Source organism: Pteropus alecto, unplaced genomic scaffold, assembly GCF_000325575.1.
Source record: "Pteropus alecto unplaced genomic scaffold, ASM32557v1 scaffold354, whole genome shotgun sequence".
In the NCBI taxonomy this organism is placed as follows: domain Eukaryota; kingdom Metazoa; phylum Chordata; class Mammalia; order Chiroptera; family Pteropodidae; genus Pteropus; species Pteropus alecto.
Genome location: NW_006435759.1, coordinates 620830 through 631429, shown reverse-complemented (window position 1 = coordinate 631429; position 10600 = coordinate 620830). Strand labels below are relative to the sequence as shown.

General features: G+C 41.9%; 1 protein-coding gene across 1 annotated transcript in view; it reads left to right on the top strand.

Moving 5' to 3' along the window:
• Positions 1-10600, top strand: part of SCN11A (sodium voltage-gated channel alpha subunit 11) — a 65595-nt gene that overhangs the window by 14801 nt on the left and 40194 nt on the right. The window contains exons 7-11 of the mRNA XM_006910789.1: positions 260-317; positions 5152-5293; positions 5849-6046; positions 6982-7155; positions 9896-10025. Coding sequence (XP_006910851.1) covers positions 260-317; positions 5152-5293; positions 5849-6046; positions 6982-7155; positions 9896-10025 — 702 coding nt within the window. The remainder of the gene's footprint in view (positions 1-259; positions 318-5151; positions 5294-5848; positions 6047-6981; positions 7156-9895; positions 10026-10600) is intronic.

The window sequence follows — 10600 nt, the reverse complement described above, 5'->3', positions numbered from 1 at the left end:
TCTTCAGTTCAGTTTTATATACTGAGAAGCAACATGGTGGTGTCACTGCTTCCTCCTCCTCCTCCTTCTTTCTTTTTCCTTTTCTTCCTTTTCTCTCATTCCTTCCTGATGGCTCAAGTTCCATTTCCTCTCTGGACACCCACTTTGATCATTTTAGAGAGTTTCTGAACAATCTGTTCCAAGAATAATCTGGCATATTTGCTATTCTTTTTCATTTCAGTGGTTTCTTTATCTGAATTATGCTTCTTTTTTTTCTCAGACTATTGTTATGAAAAGAAAGATTCCACTGAATTCAAAATATGTAACTCCGGTAGAAGGTAAGAACCTTATACTCTCCATTATTCTCCTAGTCAGAACAACTGTAGACCTTCTAAGGAGATGTGGCAAACAGTTTTCATCTAATGACTTGTGGAAGCAGTGATGGTAGATCTCAAACAGTACTGATTATTTCATGTGGCTAAGCAAGTTTAGATGTGCATTATTAAATTAAAAATTATTTCCAAGTATTTAGAGCTGATTTCATCTCTGAGTTATGTTGAATTTGTAACATCATAAAACCACTGAAAACATGAAGTTTTGCCTCTATGGCGTGGATATTCAAGACTTTCAAAGGTAAGAAAGGGCATTATGATTGAAAGCCCCTAGACATTCTTACTTCCTGTTCAGTGCAGCACCCTGGTGCAGACTATCTGAGCATGCTTCTTCTGTTTGCTAATCTGTTGGCCACCACTGTCTCTAATTATGTACAGTTGTATGTCATGCTCATACATTCACCCCAAAAGCTGGTAACTCTCTGGCCTTTTGGGGATCCCCTTCCTTCTTCCAGGACATCAGTGCTCTCTGTGGTGAGAGACTCAGTTCAGTGAAGATTTATTGAGTGTATTTCAAATTAAGATAACATGCTAGGCACTCTGATGAAATAGGCTGTATTCATTTCTCAAAAACAAATAGGTATCAAGGAGTGCCATGGGCCAAGGTCTGTGTTAGGCCCAAGGAAGACAAGTATGAATAAGGGAGCTCCGCCTTCTTGAGATGACGTCTTGCAGAGAAGAGAGATGTAGAGTAAATCCTCAAAAGTGTGATGCATGTTATAAGAGAGATGCACAGATACTAAGAGAGATAACGGCATTTAAGCCTGTCTTTAAAATTAGGGAAATCATCTAATGCCACTTGTGGTAGTCATGGGTTCAGATTAGGTCAAACTCACAAGATGTAAGAGGCTTTAATCAATACGAGGTTTACTGGGCTCTCTAGAATGTTCTTTAACAGGACATATTGCACCCGCAGTGTTTTCATTTAATGAAGGGCCCAACAGCTGTCACATACAGTGCTTCCTAGACCCCTCATCCATGCAAGGCAGTTCTGGTTACTGTAGGTAAAAATCCATCCAAGGTGGGATGGACCACCTAGACCCACAGAAGCAGCAGCTTTTGTTTCCAGCTGGTCTTCACAGTCTCCTTGTCTCTCTAAGCTTGTGTCACAGTCATAATTCTCTCAGTCTGAGTATAGTCTCAAAGCTCAGGAGTTTTATAGTAAACCACCTCCAAGTATACATCCTTCCACATGGATCAAAACATGGCAGTTTTCAAAGAGATGGCAGATCCAGGGTCACCTTCCCAAGCAGGCTGTGGTCTGTTCAGGGCCCAGGCCTGGTTTTTAAACTTTGCTCACTGCCTCCTTCCCTGAGGGCTAACTGGCTGGTGACTACAATGTGGATCTGAAGCATAGGTAGAAGATTCTGGTACGTGAGGAGATAGGGAAAACAATACCATCCAGGAGGAACGGTAAAGGTGAAGGCCTTGGGTCATGAGAACATGTTGGAGATGATGAGAAGCCCAGGAGCTAGTTATGCAGAGGGGCAGGAGATGGGTGCCAACCATGCAGGTTCTAGTAGCCCATCAGTGCCAAAGATTTTGACCTCGATATCAAAGGAAACAAGACCTGAGCAGATTAGATATTTTTAAGGTTTTTTTTTTAAATTATTTTGTTATTAGTTTCAAGTATACAGTACATTGGTTAGACATTTATATAGTTTATAAAATGATCCCTCTAATTACTCCTTCTCTCTCCGGGCCCTCCACCTAGCCATTACATTAATGCTAACTGCATTCCCTATGCCATGCTCCCCATCCCCGTGACCATCTATCAACTACTAATTTGTACTTCTTTAACCCTTCATCCATCTCTTCCAGCCCCCCCAACCCTTCTCCCCTTTGGCCGTCATCAGACTGTCCTCTATTTTAGTGAGTCTGTTTTAGGTATTTTTAAAGGTCACTGTGGCTGCTGTGTGGAGAATTTAAGGACAGAGTAGATGAGGCAGCCACTTAGGAGGCTATATAATACAGAGACAGTTGTGAAGCTGTACAGTGGAGATGAAAAGAAATGGATGGGTGAATTCCAAAGGCCTTTAGGAGATAGAAAGAATAAGATTTGTGACTTGAAGAGGAGTGTTAGTGTGTATATAGGTACACAGATGCCTGTGTAGGATAGAAGTGGGAAGTGCAGAGGAGAGACAACTGTTATAGGTGTTACTCTCATTTCCGGTGTTGGAGACTGGCAATGCCTTTCCTGAGATGGGAACACGAGAGAAGAGACTTAATCACCTGTATAGGTTGATGGGAAGGCATATTCAGAGAGGGGGAGATTGAACAAAACAAGCTTATATTTTGAATGGAGACCAGAAAAATGAGGGAAATTAGGTATGGTAGTAGTTTCAGTCCCAACCGGCTCCTGGAAGATAAGAACATTGAGACGTCACAGAATTTCACCGAGATTGGGAAAGAGAGCACAATGGATGTCCTCCTTCCAAGTCACCATAAAGCAAAGCCTACCACTCAACGGGTCCCATTCTGCCCACCAAGCAAACGCTCAATCAGCTCGTCAGGACCTCTGATTAAATGCGACCGAAAGCCCAGGCTCACCAGGCAACTGAAGAAAGCCTTTGGCATGAAGGAGGCCAGGATAAATGGAAAAAGTGACCATTGTCTTAGTTCAGGCCGCTATAACAAAATACCACAGACTGGGCGGCTTATATGCAACAAATTTATTTCTCACAGTTCTGGAGGCTGGAAATCTAAGATCAGGGCAGCAGCATGGTTGGGTTCCAGTAAGGGTCCTCTTCCAGGTTATCTGCTATCTTCTTCTTGTATCCTCATATGGTAGAAAGAGGGCTAAAGAGCTCGCAGGGTCTCTATAAGGGCTCCACCATCATGACCTAATTACTTCCCAAAGGTTTCGTCGTTTCATCTCATAATACCATCAAATTGGAGGTTAGGATTTCAACATTTGGCTTTTTTTTGGGGGGGGGGCGGGACACAAGCATTCATTTTGTAAGAGCCATGGACAAAACAGCAAGAATTCAGAGAATCAAAAAGAGCTTTTAAAACTTTAAATAGGGTGCTTAGCGAAATTTAAAGAGATATTGTGTACATAAGAACAAAAATAGCTTGTTTTGAAAAAGGAACAGTCAGAGAATAAGAAAGAGATCTTTTTTTGATAAGATGATTACAACAAATCAATGGGAAAATAGCCTAGAAAATTACAACAAAAGACAGAGACAGTAAATATAAGAATAAATATCAATCCAGAAGTTCCAACTTTTGACAAGGTAGGAATTCTAGAAATAAAGCACAGAAAAAACGAACAGGAAGAAATTAGCAGAGAAATAATACAGAGAATTTCCCTGGGATTAAGGATGAAAGTCCCTCAGCATTTCATAAGTGCCCAACACAATGAATGAAAAAGTCACGTAAGATCATGGCATTTCAGAATCTTTGGTGGCAAAGATCTTAAAACCAAAGAGAAAAAGAAGATTGGTCATCCATAAAGGAACCAAAATCAAAATGGCACTAAAATTCCCACCAATAACGCAGGATAGTAGCTGAACAGTGCCTTCATATTTTTAAGGAAAAATTATTTTCAACCCAGAATTCTATCTCTGGCCAAACTAACAATCATATGTGAATGTAGAATAAAGTTATATTCATATCTGCAAAGATCACCCAATCTTTTCAAGAAATTTCTTGAGACTTGCTCCAGAAAAATGAAGGAGTAAAACTTAGAAAGATCAACACACAAGATTCAAGTAAAAATGTATTCAACCCAGGAGAGCCATCAACACAAGCCACAGTATTTTTCTATGAAGAGTGATATAAGTGTGATGAAGCAGGATATGATTAACTACCATAAGGTGTTAATCACTAAGAACTAAAACTGATAAATCAGATATCAGCAGAAGCCTTATATTTAGAGATATGGGTGTAAAAGAGTTAAAAGTTGTTGAATTTGGGAGTATAAGATGGAATGTTTTTCATTACAAGCTGTTGGTGCCATATGATTTTTAAACCACGCACATGTATTATTTTGATAAAAATACTATGCTTATTAAAAACTATGAAAGTATGCATGCTTAGTATATCATATAGGTATACTTAATGATGTGTGCTTTGGTGGTATGGGCAAGGACCTGTGCAAGATATCCATTGTTTGTAGAATAAAAACAATGGATACAAAATGTTTGTAAAGCCAAAAGCCTGTTAACAACTGAAATGTAAATATGCATCATTAGCAAAGCAGTTAGAGAAATCATAAGACTGTAAGGCATGAGATGGAATGAGATATCTCCCTGTATGCTGGTATGGAAAGATCTTCGAGCTATATTGTTCCATGAAGGAAGCAAGGTGCAAGAGAGTGTTTAAAGAATGTTCCTCTATATGTATTATAGAAGATATGTATCAATGTATATGTGCTTCTATATTCATAGAAAACATCTGGAAAGTTACAAAAGTAAACTGTTGCCTCTAGGAAGTGGTACTGAGGGTCTGGGGACAGAAGGAGACTTCGTATTTATTGGATACTCTTTTCTGCTGTTAATTGTTCACTATGTCATTGCACTTCATTTTTCAATGAAAAACTGCTAATATGAATTTAGTGATCAATCTATTTGAATAGAGTCGACGGACACCCACATTAAGGTACAGGCTGGGAGGCTTGGCTAACAGCGGGGTGGCCACTCTACAAGTACTCTCTTCACCTGGGACTTTTGGGTGTGAGCCCATGGCCCTCGGAAGAACCAGTATCATGTGGGAGAAAAGGGAAGCTGGGCTATAGGGAATGTTATTCTCTCTCTTTTCCCTTGTTTCCCATATCTAGTGACTGTTCTGAAAAATTTGAATGCATACACACTCAAAAGAATCCTGACTATGGCTATACAAATTTTGACAACTTTGGCTGGTCATTTCTTGCCATGTTCCGGCTTATGACCCAAGATTCCTGGGAGAAGCTTTATAGACAGGTTATCAATTTTTTTATTCTCTCTCTCCCTTTCTCTCTCATCGATCTATCATTTATTTATAACCTACCATCTATTCCCCACCTTTGTCTTCTATTCCTCATCCTTAACAGTTTTACTGTTAAATTCGGCTTTAGAAATTCTGTTAGAAACATCAAAAAAACATATAAACATGATATCTGGAAGAATTGTGTATAAACACTTCTCTTCCTAGAAATATTATACCTCTCCAGATTCCACACTGCCAGAAGTTCCACTAGCACTTTGGTCTTCATGAAGCATTGCTAACGCTCTTGCCTTTTAATTTTAAAATGCAAATACTCTGGAGATAATGATGAAAAAGTCACTGAGACTTCCATGGTGACATATGGACGGCATCTCCTCCCTGGCTGACAGGGCATCAGGCGTCACTGGGGAGGCTGTGGATGATGCTGTGGGCCACTGAGCCAGCTGGTGCTGGGGAACACCAATTGCTACTGTAGAATTTCTGCTTGAAGTGACAGCCACCCCGCTGTGGAAGAAGGCTTCAGGTGCCAGTGTGTTCTCTGTCTCTTGCAGACCTTACGCACCTCGGGGCTCTTCGCAGTCTTCTTCTTCGTGGTGGTCATCTTCCTGGGCTCTTTCTACCTAATTAATTTAACCCTGGCTGTTGTCACCATGGCTTACGAAGAACAGAATAAGAACGTAGCTGCTGAGACGGAGGCCAAGGAGAAGATGTTTCAGGAAGCCCAGCAGCTGTTAAAGGAAGAGAAAGAGGTATAGGTTCATGGGGTCAGAGAGTGGGCTTTGCTTAGGGGGATGCCGGAGGCCTTTGGGCCTGAGGCTCAGGCTGCTGCATGAGGCCTGGTCACAGCATTCTCTACTGGTGCTTTTCTGAGAATTTAAGCCCCTTGCAGACTGGCTCTGCTATTCTCTGTCACTAAGATATCCAGGCACAGGGCTCTTGAGAACAGGGATCCCTTGGTTTTGTTGCTCTTCGACCTTTTGAAACCTGAGCCTTCTAGGGCAGATTCCAAATTGCTTGATAGAGGATAACACATACGCAAACACACACACACACACGCACACGCACACGCACATGCACATGCACACGCACATACATATATAAATCCAGGTTTTGCTCCAGGTTTTCTTGTGGGAATCTGGAGGTGTTTATGTTCAAGGCCTTTTCTTGAGAGGGTTTCGGAAGGCAAAAATGTTGGCTCTGGAGACAATAGCCATCTCTACGTTCTTGAAATTCCTGTCATATTTATAGGCCATTCTCATTGTGTCCCTGATACCTTTACATTTTTCCAGTTACATTCTAAGATTTTTCAGGGCAGGGACTATGTTTGATACGCTTTCTCACCCTCCACAGAGATTTGTCAGGAGGAAGCCCATCGTAAGTGCTTAAACATCTGCATCATCAGGCACAAACATCTTTTGAGTACCTAGTACATACTAGACACAGTGCTAAGGGTTTGTGATACAGAGATATGGAAGAGTCTCCCTGCCTTTGAGGGCTGCAATCTCTGTGGACAAATAGGACATGTTCCCCAGATAATGACAAAGTAGCATATTCCAGTTAGGTGACAAGCAATCTACACTGCTGCCAGAAAAGAGGAGAGACTGCCCACCAAGGCTGAGGTCATTTGCAGTGTTTCATGGGGAGGTATAATCTGTTCATTAATTTCTTTTGTTCACTTTCTAAGGCTCTGGTTGCCATGGGAATTGACAGAAGTTCACTTAATTCCCTTGAAGCATCATCTTTTTCCCCAAAGAAGAGAAAGCTATTTGGTAACAGGAAAAGGAAGTCCTTTTTTTTCAGAGAATCTGAGAAAGAACAGGTTCCAGGATCAGAGTCTGATGAGGATTCCCCAAAAAAGGTAAATCTTGGCCAAAGAGTTAATGATACCATATCACTGTTCAAGGAGATAGATCAAGTTGTCTGTCTAATTAAAAGGATTCATTTATTCATTCATCCATTTATCCAGCATCTATCTGCACATACTTTCCTGCATCTGTGTGTCTACTCAGTTACCCATTTATTTACAAATGTTTATTTAAACATCTTTCTGTTTGACAGTGTTTACTCTCTGCTTGGCACTGGGGTGGGTACTGGGTCTACATGAGATGAATGAGGAAAAAACAACTAATGATGAAGACACACTAATAAGGAGGCAATTACTCTTCCGTGGGATGACGGACATGATGATTGCTATGGGACAGCAGAGGAGGAGCAGTGTTTTAGTGCGGGTTCCCTCCAAAGCCAACCTTGAGCTGTTAGAGTGCAAGTCTGTTATTTAGAAAGTGATCCCAGGAAGCACTGAGAAGGGAGGGAAGAAAGGATACATGGAAGAGAAGGTGGCCGATTGAGGTGCATATTATCAAGCCAGTTGCCAGTGAAGATAGTTGAAGTTTAACTTCTCTGGGGTAAGGGCACTAGAGTATTTATACACCAATTTAGGCTTTTCTTTGGTTAAAGACTGCTGGGGTCAGGAGACAATAATTTTCTTATATTTCTGACTTGCATTAGGGCAGAGGGGGTTAGAGTTGTCAGAGAAAGCCCTCAGGGTAAAGCCTGAGGACATAGGTTGGGGCCAACAGTAGCATCTGCTTCAGACAGCCAACCCACACTTCCAGACTTGGTGGGGGCTGGAGGAAGGGAAGTAGATCAGAGAAGCGTTCCCAGAGGAAGCAGCATCTAAGCTTAAAAGATGAATTAATAGGTAAAAGAAAGAATGGAGCACAAGTAGAGAGAAAACACATGCAATGACAAAGGCCTGGAAGTGAAGCAGAGCAGGAGACCATGACCCCGTAGAAAACTTGCAAGTGTGTGTGTGCACATGCACGTGTTTGTGTGTGTGTGTGTGTCTGTGTGTGTGTCTGTGTGTGTGTCTGTGTCTGTGTGTCTGTGATGAGTATGGAGTAGTGGGTAGCAAGAGGCTACAGTGGTAAGATGGGGCCATTACAAAAAAGCCTTAAAACCAAGCTAAGGAGTTCACTCTTTACACTGAGAGCAAGGGGTTAAGCAGCCTTGGAAAGTTCTAAGCAAAAGTGATGTGACCAGATTTACATTTTCGAAATCCTGGGTGGATTGGAGAAAGGCGATTAGAGGAGGGCAAGACTGGAGTCAACCAATTAAGAAGTTGTTACAATAAGAGACGACAATGGCTTGAACTGTGGTTAGGGCAAGGAGGATGGAGAGAGATGAACAGACGACGGTGACCTACAGAAGATAAAATTTGGCAACTGACTAGATGTGGAGGGTGGGGATGATGCCCAGTGTATAGCTTGGGTGGCTGACTTGATGGAGGGTATTTTACTGAGACAGGAAAGAAACGTGTTCTGAGGACGAGGAGGATAGCAAGTTCAGTTTTGGACGTGTCAGTTTTGAGGTGCTTATGGGCATCTAAGCAGGGATATCGAGTAGCAGGTTGGATATGCTGGAATGAAGCTATGGGGCGGGAGGCGGTGTGTGCCGTAGAAAAATAGCTATTCTTATTACGGTAGGAGATGTTTAAACATGTTTTAATTTTGGAAGAGAAGTCAGAAGAGGGAAAAATGTTAAAGATAGAGGCCAGGGAATAATGGCTAGAGCCACTTTTCTGAGACAGGAGGAAGATCGAAATGAGCGTGCCTGCCAGAGAATGGGGTGGGGAAAGGGAGTGAGGGGCCTTTGCAGAAGTAGATGGATGGACCTCATCCACTGCTGTAAGCAGTCTTCTGATGGAGTGATGAAAAGATCTCATAGTTTAGAGGCTTCTTTGCTGTCAGACCACAGCATTATTGAAGAGACTGCAAATAATTTTTTAAAATTTGAAAGTTTCTCTTTGTTCCACAAAGACCCACACACCTAATACAAAATGTCTCTTTCCTTTATGTAGAACAAGAAATAGTTATAGAAGGATTACAGGCTGCCTTTAGAGTAGCTTATTACAAAGGGATAGTTCCCTCTGGGGCCCTACTTGGTCAGAACTTTTGGGAAATAACTCATTATGAATACTCGCGTTTCTTGGATAGCTGATGGTTTATGTCCTTTAATCTCCAGAGTATTTAGAATTGTAAGTGAGGTAGAGTCAATAAGCCGTTGGGCACAGCCTGAGAGAACACTTGAGTTTTAGTACAGAGATTTTGTGATATTTATTTTGACAGTTCTTTTCAGTAACTGACTATTTCAAAATCTATTTAGGCAGCCATTTAAGGCACTTCACTTTCTGTCCCCAGTCCACCTTTCTAAACTTATTTCCCACTTCTGCCCTTTGTAAACATGGTTTCCAAATTAAGACTTTTTACTGCTTTCATACTCTGAACCATTGCTCGTTAGTTTTTGTAAAATTAGATTTGCTCTTTGTTGACAATGAGTAAGTCACAGAGAAAGAAAAAAATTTATAGGTAAGATTCTAGAAATGTGCATACATAAAAAGTATGAGTGGTCAAACCATATTTCTCATTTATTAAATATGAAATAAGAAAACTGAACATTTGTCATGCCATGATGTTGAAATGAATCAGTCTATGCAAAATATCGAACATCTATGCTGTATGTGGCATTGAAACAAAGCAGTTTGTGAAGTTTTGAAGAGTCAGCACCTTCTCTTAGAAGGTCCATGTCTTCTTTTACAGCCTTACCTCCTAGAGCAAACCAAACGACTGTCTCAGAACCTGTCAGTGGACTTCTGCGAAGAGCACAGAGACCCTCTCCAAAGGCAGAGGGCGCTGAGTGCTGTCAGCATCCTCACCATCACCATGCAGGGTAAGTTCTGACTCTCAGCCCAACAGGGAGCCTAACTTCGATGACGTCCTTCCTTTCTCCCTCTCTTAAGCCCCTGTCCTCCTCCCCGCTCCCCACCCCGAAACCCTCTGCAGCCCACTGTACTTCTTGCAAAGAGTGATTTCCTGTGCCTTTTTGGAGCACGTGAGCAAAGTGATTTGGAAGAAATGGGTCTTCCCTCTAGGCCCGCCCTGAGTCGGTACTTGGGTAGGGTGGGAACTGACTAAACTTGGGACTAAGAGCACAAATGAAACCTCCTGATTAGGCCAGGCAATCACAGGAGGTCTCAGTGACAGTGATAGTCAGCCAAAGAAGAGAAGACATCGAAGTTTCCAGTAGGTGGCCGTTGTCACTGAAGATAGAGTTAGGAATCTGGAATGGAAATAGAAGACCTATGTTGACAGTCTGGATCCATCTGATGCACCTGATTAACAGCAGGTAACAAGGACCCAGCTAAGGGGTTGGGGATCAAGGGCAAGACTCAAGTCCCTGTAAGAATGAGGCCCTTCTGAGCCTGTCGCATTACCTCACATGGCCTGCATGAATCCCTGAAATGG